The 15944-nt window shown below is 40.0% G+C and overlaps 2 protein-coding genes and 1 long non-coding RNA gene across 3 annotated transcripts; 2 read left to right on the top strand and 1 right to left on the bottom strand.

Moving 5' to 3' along the window:
* Positions 1-2202: 2202 nt before the first annotated feature.
* LOC124191997 lies at positions 2203-8397 on the bottom strand. Its single transcript, XM_046585096.1, has 8 exons — positions 8091-8397; positions 7842-7961; positions 6008-6119; positions 5802-5935; positions 5598-5731; positions 3010-5529; positions 2749-2935; positions 2203-2676 (listed from the first exon to the last, which is right to left on the bottom strand). Exons 2-8 carry the CDS (start codon positions 7921-7923, stop codon positions 2516-2518), a joined length of 3330 nt encoding a protein of 1109 aa, XP_046441052.1. The 5' UTR covers positions 7924-7961; positions 8091-8397; the 3' UTR covers positions 2203-2515.
* A 316-nt stretch (positions 8398-8713) lies between these two features.
* On the top strand, positions 8714-11282 carry LOC124192003 (argininosuccinate synthase-like). The gene is made up of 9 exons (XM_046585130.1): positions 8714-8955; positions 9095-9163; positions 9517-9762; positions 9888-10033; positions 10131-10252; positions 10319-10461; positions 10526-10664; positions 10731-10832; positions 10891-11282. Exons 1-9 carry the CDS (start codon positions 8851-8853, stop codon positions 11049-11051), a joined length of 1233 nt encoding a protein of 410 aa, XP_046441086.1. The 5' UTR covers positions 8714-8850; the 3' UTR covers positions 11052-11282.
* Positions 11283-13830: 2548 nt separating this feature from the next.
* Positions 13831-15938, top strand: LOC124192005. Its single transcript, XR_006873540.1, has 3 exons — positions 13831-13968; positions 14110-15376; positions 15513-15938. It is a non-coding gene; the product is annotated as an uncharacterized LOC124192005 (long non-coding RNA).
* The last annotated feature ends 6 nt before the right edge of the window (positions 15939-15944 follow it).

Here is a 15944-nt window from a genome sequence, read left to right as displayed (position 1 = left end):
AAAAGTGGGGATTTTGAAGCACATAAAAGGCTTCTCTCTGTGTGTAGATACTGGAAATTCACGCTGCAGTAACATGTGAAGCGTGTTTTGTTCGTTAAATTTATTTTAGCGATAAAAAAAGATATGATATATTTTTTTACCTTGTAAAATATATTTTAGGCTTCTCGCGTTTACTTTAATGCAATCAATAAAAACGTCCTTCACTAAAGCATTTAATAAGCTGAAAACAAGCATGAGTGACCTCTGAATAAATGCTAGACGACTTGGAGCCTTGGACGGAGTTTGATTTCAAGGTTCGCATCAGCTTCCATCATGAAAGATGATAATCGATATATCTTCTCTTAATAGCCGTCGAGATTATTTACGTATGCTGCGCTACGCTATACCACCCTTGGCCTTTTCATATTAATCTCGTGCTCTGTGCGAACGATTCGATGAATTCACAATTATTCATATTTTGAAGAAAGCCATCCAATGACTAAAAATAAAGCTGAACTGCCGCAAACCGACATTTCAACAACATTAATCAATAATTCCTTCTGAAGGACCAAACGTTTTGGTGAAAAACAAACAGGCTCGTCTGTTATTACAAAGCGACCAAGTCCGCTGCTGAAAAAGAGAAGAATAGTAAACGTTATAATGCATAATCAAAATGCTAGCTGGGATTGTGCACTGGGCGCCATTCGGGTAGTACGTCTTGGGTACGGCTGGAAATTCACTGCACCCCGTATTTTTCGGGCTACATATGAATTCCGCCGACAACGCCCACTTCCTAGTTGAGAGTGGGCCTTAACTCAGACCCCAGAGACTGGGCAGAAGATCACGCGTGATCACTACGTGAGGTACAGTATATAGTTGGATAGCTTGGGGACAGTACATGTTCATAGACTGGTGGCTATAGATCATGCCGACGCTATCCACCACAGCAGTATGAGTCTTATACACCCAAACCTCATGCGTCACATCCCCTTTTGCTTTTTTTCTCTCTCTCGTCTATCGGCTTGTTTATTTGGATTTTTTTCTTTTTCGGCAAAGAGTTGGCGCACAAACACAACTTAGCGTGAGGTTGGTTCATAAATACTACGTCAAAGTCTAACAAAAAAGAATGTGAAGCACCATTGTGTGATGATGGACTTGATGAGAGAGCATCCTATATATAAATGATGTATGTGAAACTAGAATGCAATTCGATCCGGGGGGATACGTACGCGTGGGCTATACGTCATTGACAGCCCCATACTGCGCCCGATCACTATGTCGAGGACGTGCAATCAGATTTGCACAATACAAACAGGAAAAGCTGGCGTGGAATCGAGAAAACAAGACTTTCCCAACAGATTTCCTGGCGCAGTTTTATTGAGCCGTATAATCTGGTGAATGGATTCGACTTATTGACGTTGGTTTTGAGCGTCACAGCCTATCAAAGACTAAACAATATTTTCTTTTTGTTCCAGCCGCGCTTAATATTTGCCATATCTCGTCTGCGATGACAGCTTGAACAGAGCGCATCAAACCGTTGCACGGAGCTAGCCAAGATAAAGATAGTTGCCAAGCTCGAACCATTTTCCTTTCTAAACGAAAGTTGTTTTAAAAGCGCCAATCAATAGGAAAGAAGCACCCAAGTGATCCAGCTGAGCTCTGCATGGCCAGAATACAATAAATACGTTATTGATGTTCAAGAAAAAAACCGTCCTTTTACGAAAGGCTGAAAAGAAAGCTAGCTTTTTTTTTGAGGACACTAGTTCCGTTTTATCTCCCAGTACCATCTCCTATTCTTAGTAACAACATAGGTTGTTGATGCGTCCAAACTGTCTATTGTTCTGATTTCACTTGGCGATAACTTTCAACTTCATTGGATATTCAACCAGTCACCTAGAGTAAAAGACGCATGTAAGACCACAGGGGAGGTCCGTATTGGTTAGACGGGGTCGCACGGGTATGTGAGTAACGACATTTTTCCGTTCTTTCCATCACCCCACCCAGCCCAACTCCCAAGAGGAAATGTCTATTCGTCGAGGGGGGAATGAATAAGAGTAGGGTGGGGGGGAGAACTTCAATATAAACCAGCTAGGCGTATCGGATTTCAAAGTTCACACAGTGTTATGTTTGCTTATAAGCTGAATCGAAGCGAACATATACAAAGGTCAAAGTTGTTTCCCACCTTTATCGGAAGATCATTGAAATTTGAACTTTTTCTACAACCCATGTTATCCGCCATTTATTAAATTACTGCACTTTCCTTTCGAAAATTCTACAGAAATTCCAGACAAAGACACCGTCTTTTATCCTCGTTTCTTTTTTGGTAATTCGATCGCCGGATCTAACACCTCAAATTACGGAATCATTTAGAAAATGATTAATAGATCCCTAATAGACCATTTTTTTTCCCATTATAAAAAGCTGATTATACATTTTGACTTTGATTGGTAAAAAACAAACGAAAAGGTCATTATTAATAGTTTTAAAAAATAATAATAATGAAAAAAGCTTGGACGGTTAATACTGTTTTTGGCTGTCAAAGAAGGGGTTTGGAATGCTGGGTTTTGTTTTGTTGCAACCAGAGTTTCAGCGCTTGCGTACGCTCGGCTGTCGACCCACTAAAGGACCAGTGCAGAGGCACGCGATCATTAGTGATGAAGGACTGGGAGGACGACTGGGAGGGCATCCACAGCGGACCTAAATATTCAATATGCGTTGTTAATTAGGTTTCTGTTACAGCTGGCGAATCAAATAACACCACCATCTTACTTTGGTACGATAGGTACGATAGCGGTCTTGGACGTGGACCAATATGAGACCACACTTCCTGCAGATCGCCGCTTATTTTTTGAATGGAACTTAGTACCGTGTCCCACTCACCAGTTGAAATTGCACTACTTATTCCTGAAGTGGGTATGTCACCCATGGAATGGTCGGTCGACACATCTTCCATCCACTAGCGTAGGAAAAGAAAAGAAAAAAAAATAAGTTGAGTAAACGCAATATTTTTCATTTGAGAACAATGTTTACCGCTCTCCTAGGTGTTTGGCTTCTCGAAAGCAAATCGCGAGCTCGTTGAAAAGGTGCCGACTTTCTCCCACTTGAAACATCTCCTGTTGCGTGCAGGTTTGTCATCGACCGGCTTCTACCTCTGGAGTGACGCCAATCGGAAACAGAAGACGTGGTCGATGTCGCCGACTCGTCGGTGTCCAACCACCAAGGCTCTCGCTGAGCCTTGACGGGTGTGCTCTTTTTCCTTGTTGGTGGATTCTTTTGGAACGACAAGTTCTTCTGCTTGAGCAGCTGCATTTCCCGCTCAACGCGTGCCACCTGCTTCTGGAGGCTATCGCACTGGCATTGGATCCGCGAGTCTCGCCGAGGCGGCGGAGAGTCTCGGCTTTCCCAACGAGAATACGTTTCATTTTTAGAGGGATTCGATTCGCTAGTTCCAATTTCACCACACTTTAACAGAGGCGCCATTGGTTCCGTCGGAAGGCTATTGACCGGAATTGGCGGCTCTTCCGTTTGCACATTGGCGTCTTGGCGATCGACCAAGCGCTGTAGAAACGAACTGTTGCTCTGCAGTATCTCACTATTGAGTCGTGTTTGAACTTGGCGGGTTTTCTCCTCTACCAAGTGGGATAAAGTCTCTTCTAAACGAACAATTTCACGCTTGGCCAGCTCTTCTTTCTCCGACTTGGCATTTTCGACTAGTCTGCTCAAATTTTCCGTTCTCTGACGCTCACTGGCCAACTCGTTTTCGAATTGCTTTTTTATTTGAGCAATTTCAGTGCTGAACCAGTTTTCTAGTTTTTTCTTCTCGTTTTCTAATGCTGATTCCATTTCTCTCTTCATCGTTAGCCAATCTTCTAGGGGTGGATTCTTCTTTTCGCTTGCATTTGGCGCATCCAATATTACATCATCTTTTTTATGGATGGAATTCGTTACGGTTTCTTCAGTACACATGGCAGTTTGGGGACTTAACTGGGAGAAAGGCGCTGGAGGTAGTAGTAAATGGAATTGACTAGGTTCTTGTGTTGTGTTCAAATTGAGCTCACCATCTGACTGGACGAGATGATTTTGCGGTTCGACCGACTTTAATTCGGGCGTGACGAATTCAAATGGAATCAGACATGCTGGGACTTTGGGGACGGTTTTTGGGTTGAATTCTTCTGGCAAAATAAATGTTTCTAGCGATTCGGAACGAGTCGAGCTGCGAGTTAATTTCGGAGGTCGGCTTTTCGTTGCCAAATTTGTAAACGGGGCGTCCTCAACTGCTTGAGGTTCAACTGTTAACTTTGAAATGATTTGTGATTGTACACTTATTTCTTGAACTGCTTTTGCATTATCTTCAGTGGAAGGAACTGATTTTTGAACTTCTGGCAAATCTAATTCAGATGGGTTAACGACTGTCAAGTCACTTTCCTTTATTTCATCTTGGATGGGCAAGATGAAGGCTTGGACTGAAGTATTTTCACAAAACGTTGGCACATCCGTTTCAATTACTGACAGTGCTTCAGGCACAGCGTTCGACTCGACAATCGATTCCGATACTGGGGAATTCATTTTAGCTTCATCTTCGCCTTGGTCTTGAAAATGATTAATTGGTATGGCAGTTTCATTTGCTTCAATGCCAACGTCTTCTCTCTTTTCAAAGACAGGCAAGGGACTTGGGCAGTATTCAGAATTAAAACACGTCACCATTTCATTAGTGTCCTCATTATCAACGAACCCAGTTGAAACTTTGACAGGCGATCCACTCGCAGAATTCAGTCCAAACGACGTGAAAGACACTTCCCATCTTTTTTCTTCGTACGTCGTGGGATAGCAGTTGACATCAGTGAGCGGTTTCAAGAATTCGGGATCGCCAACCAAGTCCAGAATATCTTCTGAACTGGAAGATTCTGATTTGTCGACCCCTTTAGTTTCTTCGGAACATTCCGGGGTGTACTGTCGAAATTGATTCGGTTCTAAATCAAAGTGAACATGTTTCTTTTCTGAATTGATGGCACTGGTTTGATCTGATTCGATTGGATTCGAGAGACAGGATTCGGATGACTCATTACTTTTGAGTCTCTGTGATGCTTTTTTCGCTGCTAGTCGCTCAGTAAAACTTACTCTAGGCTTTGATTGCTGAACCAAAGGCTCTTGTTCAGACTTGGAGATGGAACTTGCAGTGACTTCTTTCCCCGTACTTTGATCAATCGTTAACGGACTGATGGCTCTCTTTCCAGCTGAAGAGTAACGTGGAGGTTGTTTCACTTGTGATGTAGATAGACGGTGACTATCATCTTCTTTGGAATCAATTACACTACTGGAAAGTGGTATGACGGAATGGTTGAAAGGCGCTACAATTGTAGTTGGGCGGTCTCGATTTTCAAACAGAATATCACCAGGCAAAAGCGAAGATATTGGATCGCTGGATTTGAATGTTGAAAAGGACACTTCTCTGACATGTTCATTGTGCAAGTTGGACGAACGAAAAGTAGGGAGGGGATTTGATAGCGTTCCTAAAGGATTCGCCGTTGGTGGAATTCGCTTTAATGGTGCCTACATAAAAAAAAAAGGAAGAGAATTAATGCAAAATTTTGTTTTGATGTTTTGAAGTGAAGTTTTACTAATGCTCTAGGAAGGGGATTTCGGACTGGTGAAATGCCTCCCGAAATGGAAGAAGAGAGGCTCCCAAATCCCTTTGTGCTGAAGCCACTTTCCATGGATTGTTCCGCTGATTCTCCTTCAGGATTTTCCCTTTCTACATTCAAGAATATGCTAGAATAAATTTAAATTCCAACTCAGTCTTTGCAACATAAATACTACATTACCAGCCCCTAAAATCGTTGAATAGGAAAAATACTCTTTTGCCAAATTTCGGTGGATTTCTTCCAAAGGATGATGCCAAGTTGATTGGCCGTTCAGGGTATTTGAATAAAACCAGTGACCCGTTTGAGTATCAAGACTACCAAAACAAAAACACCGAACATGAAACTACAATTTGATTACATTTTTAAATAATAAATAATTGAATTACCATGGAAACCAATAGCGGGGCAGAGGTTGTAGGATCCAATCTCTTACCGAGGTCGCTAGTGTCGGATTAACTGAAAGGTCAATTCCTAAACGTTGACTGTATTCTTTAATATCTGCAAACACGAACGGAATGAATCAATAAACGCGCCAAAATACACACACAAAACACCTTATTGTTTGTTTGTTCGTTGGCAATAGTTTTTTTTTCCCTAGTGTACATAAAAGCTTAGCAGTGTCCATACAAAAATATATTTTTTTTCATTGGGGATAATAAGGGTAACCTAAAACGAGGTGATGCACGCGAATCGCACAGCAGACCACGTGACTTCACATCCGGTGCTTATCAACAACGGAGGTTAAACACCATCAGCAGCAGTGCAGCACGCTCATCTCCCCTTCCTACTTTGGCCGTTACTGCCGGCTCCATCCGCGCTCTACCCTTCTGCTTCTACCCCACTCCTCATTAATGAGCCGGTACCCTGCTCATCCGTCATCACCGTGAACCCTGGGAAAAGCTTTCGATTGTGCTAGCTAAGGCCAACCCTGGCCTTCAAAGTCTGGGAAAATTCTAGCAACAGTACAACGCAGGTTAAATGAGTCAGTAGCATGCGAGTTTTCGGATTGAGCAACACTCTGCAACTGCCAACAGACGGTTGGATTTAGCAGACAGACTACATGGCGTGACCAGCATCACATCAGCCCACAGTTCTTTACTGATGGCAAAGTTATATACACATAATACCCGGAAACGAATTCGCAGCTGCATAATCGCCAGAAGACTTAGGATTACTCTAGGAATATTTTTCATACTCATCTAATAAAAATAGTTCGCATTTTTTTTTATTTTTTAGAAGGGGGATAGGAACGAGCAGTCAGCACAACGATAAGGTTGACACATTCACAAAAAGCAGTGGCCATAAACGCATTGGTCATGCGGAGGTCGCGTGAACGGAAGCTTCGCGCGAGGGGAAGGTGCGAGTGGATGGAATAAGGCACGTTCGCGTACTATCACAGATGAGTACAGGGCGGTTGACTGGGATAGATCAATTTCATCATAAAATGTAAAAAAAAAAAGCTATGTGGTCACGCGACTGTCGAATACTAATAAAAAGAGACAATACTGAACAGAAATAACCGGGATGGAGTCCGAACTCGTGTTTGACAGACTTATGGGGACCCTTCTTTTCGACAGACCTAACACCAGATCCCCCCCCCCCCAAAAAAAAAAACATTCAAAGTATAACTGAATTACCACAAACTACAGAAACATACCTAATATAACAATTTCTTGATTACAAAGTTAAATATTAATACAAATTATATTATTTACGAATGTAACAGTAACACTTTAATCAGCGCTTCGCGTCGGAAGGATATGGGTAGCGAAATCTTTAATGCAATTTTTTTCATTTTCTTTCGGTTCATACATTACAGACGCCCTTGAGAGCGTCGCACGTACTACAAATCGGTAACACAGCTACTTGTAATTAAAATAATGAACGGAATAGTTTTCCTGGAATGGGATAAGATAACGAGATTTGCAGGTCTTAGTAATAGACTCTGTGACATTTCAGACGGTGGTTAAACTAAAGTAATAGTACCAGCACCGAGATAACAAAATTTCGTGATTCGGTGCTATTACTTATTCCAACACATCGATAAATGGTACGAATTGCATACTAAACCAAGAATCTTTATGCAAATTAAATTTTTTAAACGGAAATTCATTCAACTCAACCAAATCAATGACATTTTCATGCAACTAACTTGCCATTAATCTTGCTAATAACATAATAGTATTTTAAAATAATGGTGAGATTGATGCATAACTTTACCATTTTCTGAAACGTCAATGCAGTCATCAAAAAATTCTTCATACACGATGACTCTCTTAGAGGGTTTCAGTTTATCATTCATATTCTTTTATTTGTGTTCTTGCAGATCTTCATGTTTCTCTGTAATGTTAGTGAAACACAAACAGTTGTGAGCAAATGATAGAAATTAACGAAACAAAAACAAAGAGACAGATTTAGCAAAGTTGAACTACACAAAACATGCATTAGTATACATTTCAAAAAATTTACCTCGTATTGAAAAATGATAGAAATATGTGAATGGGTCCTAATGTTGATCCAATAATATATGATACAACAAATTTGACCCCCACTTGTGTGTAACTAAGACTTTCAAACTTTTTGAGTTACAAGGCAAAAATGTTTCCTGATTTTTTGTAAAGAACTGTAAAAACACCCTCATCAACTACTCAAAAGATTCATAAACAGTGTCTCTAGTCACAGTAGCTACGAGAGCTCACACATGTTTTCAGGCGCTGTGACAGGACAGCTACAGCAGACACAGACGTCAAAAATGTGCATGGAACTCCATCTACAAGCAGTATGTCAAACTACGTTGTTGCCCATAATGTTCAAATTTTTTAAAAAGTTGTACGCCGTAAAACAGAAAAGTAACAAATGAAAGATCAAACAATGCATAGAAAAAGGTTTATTGTACAATACACTACTTATGTGGGGATAAAAAAATAAAAAACAAAGGTATCTATTGTGAATCTAGAGGTAAGCAGGGCAGAAATAATAATGTGCGGTGTAAAATTTAAAAAAAGAAAAGCAGAGAGCCAAAGTCTTTCGATTGAGTTTCAAAACAATAGAACATAGTTACGACTATCATAGCCGAGACATGCGTAGATTGATTACTAGACGTAAATATTCCACAGAGCAAGTAACATTTTTCAGTGAAAACGAACCACAGTAATAGAGCTCGCCAATTCTCAGAAATTTCTAGTTTGTCAATAACATTCAATCCTTCAGCAGCATTCATTTTCCAGAAATGTCTAAAAATGAGCGTGTGATCTTGGCTTACAGTGGAGGACTAGACACTTCCTGCATTTTAGTTTGGCTAATTCAGGAAGGATATGATGTCATTTGCTATTTGGTAATTATGTAGAATTAAACTTACATTCTACTTTGATAATTTCTGTTTAAAGCTAAAATCCGGCACGTAAAAAAATAAAAACATTTTTGTTGACATGATATTTTTGTTAATGATAACATTTTGCAAATATTTAATATAGGCTAATATAGGACAAAACGAAGACTTTGGCACCGCAGAAGCGAAAGCGATGTATTTAGGAGCCAAAAAGGTGTGTCAAGCATACTCTGCATACCCATTTCCATTTTCCTTTTGGATTCTTTAGAATTCTAGTGATGCGTGTTAGAAATTCAGGTCATACTTGACCAATAAGATAAGGGTATTGGAACCGATTCAAAACCTGTTTGTTAACGCGATGCAGAATTTGCTTGAGCGATCCACCGGGACGAAAATGAATGTTCTTTTTTTTTCCGTTTTATCCGCGGAAGAAAAGTTGACATTTGAAAATGATTGACACTAGCTGGCGATTAGCTTTGATACTTTTTGCGCACATACATAATACCTTTTTCGTTGCTGAACTTGTCCTCGTTTTTTGGCACACTCTCTTTCTTTTGCGTTTTCCAGATTATAATTGAGGATTTGCGCGAAAATTTTATCGACGACTACGTTTGGCCTTCCATTAGAGGCGGATTGATTTACGAAGACCGATATCTATTGGGAACAAGTCTTGCGCGTCCTTGCATCGCCTCCGGCCTCGTTCGCGCAGCAATTCGTGAGAATGCTAATTTCATCTCACATGGAGCTACCGGGAAAGGAAACGATCAAGTCCGATTTGAGCTGGCCTGCTATTCACTCCACCCTACAGTCCAGGCATTGCAACTTTCTCTTTTTTTTCTTCCATTCCCCATGTCATCATGCTCACATGATCAACTTACTTTCCTTATTTGAAAAAATGACAACGGGATTTACTATTTGACAATTTGTGGGTCATCCAGATTATCGCACCTTGGCGCCTCCCCGAATTTTTCTCACGATTTGCCGGCCGGCAGGCTCTTTTTGAATTTTCTGCTGCCAACAATATCCCACTACCAGTTACTCCGAAAAATCCATGGAGCTGCGATGCAAACTTAATGCATATCAGGTTTTCTTCGAAACTAAAAAATAAAATAAATGTTATTCCATTACCTAAGCAATTGTGTTTTTATTGGTTTACCTTTTCATCGCTTTATTTAAACAAGCTATGAATCTGGGATTTTGGAGAATCCTGATCAAGAAGCTCCGGAAACCCTGTACCAAATGACTTCGGCTCTTGAGACATCCCCTAACGATCCCACCGTTTTGGAGATTACTTTCGATAAGGGTTAAAATTTTTTGAAAAAGGAAACTCTTAATTTTTCTGGTTGTTGATTATTACTTCTATTTTCAGGCAACCCAGTTAGTTTGAGGAATACTGAAACGAACGAAGTAGTGACGGAACCGTTGGCCCTTTTCACGCGTTTAAACGAAATAGCTGGGCGACACGGAGTCGGCCGTATTGACATAGTAGAAAACAGATTCCTTGGCCTTAAGGTAAAACAAATAAACGAAATTCTATTTCAGATACATAAGTGAGTGTGACACCGTCTTAAAATAGTCCCGAGGGATCTACGAAACCCCAGCCGGAACTGTTTTGTACCAGGCACATCTTGATCTTGAAGCCTTGACAATGGACCGCGAAGTTCGAAAGATTAAACAAAATTTGCAGCAGAAAATGGCCGACCTGGTTTACTGTGGTACATCTACAGTATTATTGACTTTAAAAAACCTAATGCGATAACATAAGATCATTTTAAAATCAGGATTTTGGTTCAGCCCTGAATTCGATTTCGTTCGTCAATGCGTTGATGCATCCCAGAAGTGTGTTGACGGGACTGTCCGTGTATCGCTTTTCAAAGGACAAGGTTTGTTGAAAGAACATTCTGTACTATCGCTGTAACCAATTACAAATTTGACATGCAGTCAGAATTTTGGGACGACGAAGCCAAAATTCATTGTACAACCAAGAACTAGTTTCAATGGATGAACATGGAGGCTATGATCCGGTGGATGCAGGAGGTTTTATCCGAGCTCACGCAGTACGACTAAAGGAATATTATCGAGTCAAAACTGAAAAGGAATGAATTTCTCCGATAAATCTTTAAAAAAAAATAAGATTAGTGACTTGCAAGACGTGTGAATCCATAAATAACCTACGAGTCAATCTGAAAAAGGAAATTTGAAAGTAGAACACATAAAGGGCGGTGTAAGCACTTATAAATATAAACATCGTAATATTTACTTTAAAAAATGCATACGCTGTAGTCAAAATATTTTCTGTCATATTATGAGTACACTAGTTCTTTAAATGAAAACCTTCAACAGGCATTAAAAAAGTTGTTTATTCAGAATTCGTTAAATAATTAATTATTTCTCAAATAATTTATTGGCGAGGTCAAAGCCGTTCACTCCTGTTCACTATCTTCCAAAGAAACCCAGATAGCCTCCAAAATTTCCCCAGAACGGACGGTAGCCATAGCCGTAGTAATTGTATGGGCTGTAGTCTGCAATTTTGTTTCCAAATCCGAAGAAACGAGCATCTCGTTGCGTCAATGGCGCACTAAGATCGCCTTCAACGTCGTATTCTAATCCGATCGGTCCGGAGTTGACTTTGTGACAGGTCAGGATCACCAAGATCCCCATGACATACAAAAGTGTCTTTGAAACCAATTTAAAATTACTGGAAATTTTCACGAAAAAAAATTTACTCCAAATTTCACAACTTACCGTTAATTTTCCCATTTTGTAATGGCCTACTGGTCAGTTCGTAGCTGATCCGTGTCGTGCTCCGTCAACATATGCCATTGACTAGACGCCCCGGAGAGTTTATATTGGAAACCTTGATGCCGCAATCGTATCGACCACACCACTATTGTATCCTGGAACGGGACTTGCCATGTTTGCTTATTGAAAATACGCACTATAAACGTCTAGATTTAGTTCAACGGAATTCGTTTACCGTGTCAAGAGGAAAAATCGAAAAATAATATCGAGATAAAAAAAGTTTCCTTGTCGTATCCATTGAAAACATTTGTTTTTTTTTTTATTTCAGCTATACAGAAGCAGAAGAAAAAAACAATGGCCGACTTTCTCATAAAATCTGTATTTCTTCTCCTTTCTCCTGTTCTCTCTTGTCTGGCGCAAAAACCGTGGTTCTTAGGGGATTGAACGTCCTGAAAATTTAGATGAGCTTCTGAAGAGAGCGAAGACAAGTTGTTTTCTAGTGATTGTACAAACGCATGTTTGTTTGTAGAAAAGGTAGATAGCACTAGGAAAGACGAAGAAAATCATTTGCATTACGAAAAAGTCGGGAGATGAATGACCACCTCACCCAATCCCCCCATCCCCTATAGCCTATAGCCTTATAGCTCGGCGTCTGTAGCGTCCTTGTTTGTTGTTAACCTACAATCAAGGAATTGGGTTGGTTTTCCCCATGTAAAAGTTTTACCTTTTCCCTGCGTCATAATCATATGCGTAAATGAGTATAAAACATATTATCAGCAACTGAACCTAGTTAACAATATATAAGCTTACGGCACACATATTCTGGAACAATAGCTCGGAGAAGTGCTTGGAAAACCCCAAGTTCTCAATTATAAAACAGCTGATTAGCAGTACTTTCTATTTCAACTATAACCAGCTTAACGACAAATTGATTGGTTGGCTCACAGACGGGACAACTTATTACATGGATCCCAGTTTCCATTTTCGTACATTGTGTTACAAAAACGACAAGGATAGCACAATAGATTTGAAAACCTGATGGCTTATTCCTTTTTTGTTTTCGTCATTGACAAAGGCACTTTTCTTCCTTTTCATTTTTGCCTGTTTGATGCTAGTCGCGGCAGCACAACTCCAGGCTAAGCCCACCATCAATGCAAGTGACCTTCCTGATCCCGACACTGCGGAAGCTATACCGTACGTTTTTGACCTACATGTTGAGTCGTTTTCAGGGTCTCACTTTTTAGGTAAGTTTATATTATGTAACCGCTTTTACTATAGAAACAGTCCTGGGGCGCTACCGTCGTCTTTATCCGTATGCAGTGGAACAAGAAATCCCTACCGCATTACTGGATGACATCCGATACGCTGGCTTATCTTATATCAATGCCCTTCACACACTAAAAACTTCTAACTAGTAGTTGACAGATTTGATTAAAAGTCGGCAAAAAATTTTCAATTGCAAGCCAACCAATTAATTCACCGACCGACTTTTTCTCATTCATATTTGTCTCGGCAATTTGCGAGTTTTTACTCCGTCAAAACCACATTCACACTAGAGTGAATGAATGAGCAATGCATTGCAAAAAAAAAATCATGCCAATTAATTATCAAAGACTAAAAAATGGTGCTGCAAGGGCAACGGAATCAAGGCGATCGAGTTCCGTCTACATCAGAATATACCATTTAAAAAATGACGACAGCGTACGCCATTGTGTTTACATGGTCAGCTGGCTTGGATACAGGATTCTCGTAGACAGTATGACTACGATTCCTTCTGTTAAGTTATTTCTAGAAAAATCTAACAAGAACAGGAATTAACGTTCAATCATAAAAATCTGTTGATTGTTTTTTTGTTGATTGGCTTTTTGCTTATTGTAAGAAAAATGACCTGGAAAAAAGTCCGTGTCCAAATTGGGTTCTAGAATCACCGTATAACAACCACAGGGAATTTACATAGTCTGCAAGTTTTGTAGCCGGTCAATGCCTTTTCTTGTAAAAACGGTGCCATGACGTACGCAATGTGAGCTTTTAACTTTCTCTCCTCTCGCAGCTACGACTACACTTTTTCTCATCCCTCCTCTCACTGAACAATTTCGAAATCAACTTTACACCTTCTAGCCGGTCTTCCAGATTCCCGAATTTCACAAACTCGATTGAGGCTTGAAGCTAGACTACCTGTTATATCAGCAGCTATATAAGCATTGTTGAGGTTACTTTTGATCATAAAAGAAATCTCAGTTCGAGTGGAGAAATCCTCTTCTGTTCATCGCAATGAAGGTAGGCAGTAAAATAGTTTGATTATAAAGATAGTGCTACATACAAATTTCCAAAAAGATATTATATATAGCATTGCGAAAATAGATAATATTTTTTTGTTAATTTTAATTATTTGTTCTAATTGCTTCGCATTGCTCGCAGATATTTTCACTTCTCTTCGTTCTCTTCGCCATCTGCTTTAACGTGTTAATTGAAGCAGCTAGACTTGAATCAAATCCCATCATACAAACTGATCTCGAGGGTTCTGAATCGATACCATACGGAAGATATCCAAGTCGCAACCGCGGCCATCCTTACCTCGGGACAAGGCACACGCACCATCGCGTTGTCGGATGACGGGACAAGTTTCTCCAATTTGATGAGAGTGATAATCTTTCTGGACAAACCTGATTTAACTCATAGTTGCAGGGAAATTTACTGACCTTATTTTTGTGTCCTGAATCTTTGAAACGCAACAATTTTAATGACTCACGAAGATACGTACTGAAATGTACTTTATATCTTCACGTTTCATTTTTTTTTCATGTGCTAACGTTTATATCGTGAAACCTGCGAAAAATGTATTCGGACTTGAAACCACGATAAAATGTTAAACGAATTGCGTATTCCCAATTGAAAGCCTTTCAAGGGTAACTTCAGGGTGATCCAGTATTAATCGGCATGTAATACGATATTGTGCATTAAATATACACTTCCTGCATTGACACTTGCTTTTATTGCGCCAAGTTTCCCCGGCAGTGGAAGGACTAGCTAACCTTTCGTACATTTGAATCGCCGAGTAAAACAGAATGTGTGGGAAATACATACGGTCGTTTCCTGTTCTTTAGAGTTTGGTGTTTCCCTGAGAAGTAAAATCCTACAAATCAAAAGTAGGACAGACGACGAAAAAAATCGACAAATTTCATAGGCGAAAAAAAAAATCCAATAACCAATGAATAATCATTAAATTCCCGATAAATCTTTACGCTTTCCCACTATTCCTGGTACATCGGTGATTCAATTCCGACAAATAATTGCACATGTTTTAGCCATCCGTCGTACAGTGTCAAGGTAAAAGCTCGAGACGATGGGATTTTCGCACAAAATGGTCGAAACATTTACCGCGCGTCATTATGAAGGACAAGACCGTTTATGACTTTATGATAATGCCCTTGATCTGTTTAGAAGGTCTCATATTGTTTACTGTACGTGTTTCACAATACATCTGATAACGTTTTATAGTTAGGCCCATCTTAGCACAATCCGGTCCAGACGAAAGGAAACTCCTTCTACACCTGAAAGATTTCCCCTCCGGGAACTCTGTCCAGGATAAATAAGCCGTGGAGGGCCTTAAGCGTGTCATATAGAAAGTCAAAGCTGTTGAACGAACACTAGCTAAAAAAAAATCTCTCACTCAATCGCAATGAAGGTACGTAAAACACAAAAATTCAAAGAAAACTCTTTTAGTTATCATCAATGCAATATTTGATAACCGCATTGTAACGTAAATGTCACATGTTAAACATTTATGTAACAATAAGTTATAATTGTTCTGTTATAATTAGGTCGTTTCCCTACTCTTGGTTTTCGCCATTTCTTGTTCGGTGATCATGGCAGCACCCCAGAACTTTGAAGCCAACCCCAGCATATATGCAAATATCGCCAACGTGCATGCTAATATTGCTGATCTAGACACTGCTGAAGCCATACCCGGCCGCAGATACTACACCGGTAGCCGCACTCGTTCAAGAATGTCCGGTCGCGGTATGCATCGAGGATAAATTGCTACGTGATCTATCTATCGTGTTCTTCTGTTTCGCACTTCTTCGTACGACGTAATTGGCTCAGCTCAAGTCAATTTACTTGATATTACGCAATATTCCCGACAAACGTTTATGCCTTGGCAGAAAGATCGTCTATGTTGTAATTATTTGTATGCGTTGTCGTGAACGCAGCCTTAAATTAATGTCTTAATAAACGTTTATCAGTAATTACTA

This window comes from Daphnia pulex, chromosome 4 (genome assembly GCF_021134715.1).
Source record: "Daphnia pulex isolate KAP4 chromosome 4, ASM2113471v1".
NCBI lineage: Eukaryota > Metazoa > Arthropoda > Branchiopoda > Diplostraca > Daphniidae > Daphnia > Daphnia pulex.
The sequence above is the reverse complement of the archived record's forward strand: the minus strand, read 5'-3'. Positions and strand labels throughout refer to the sequence as shown.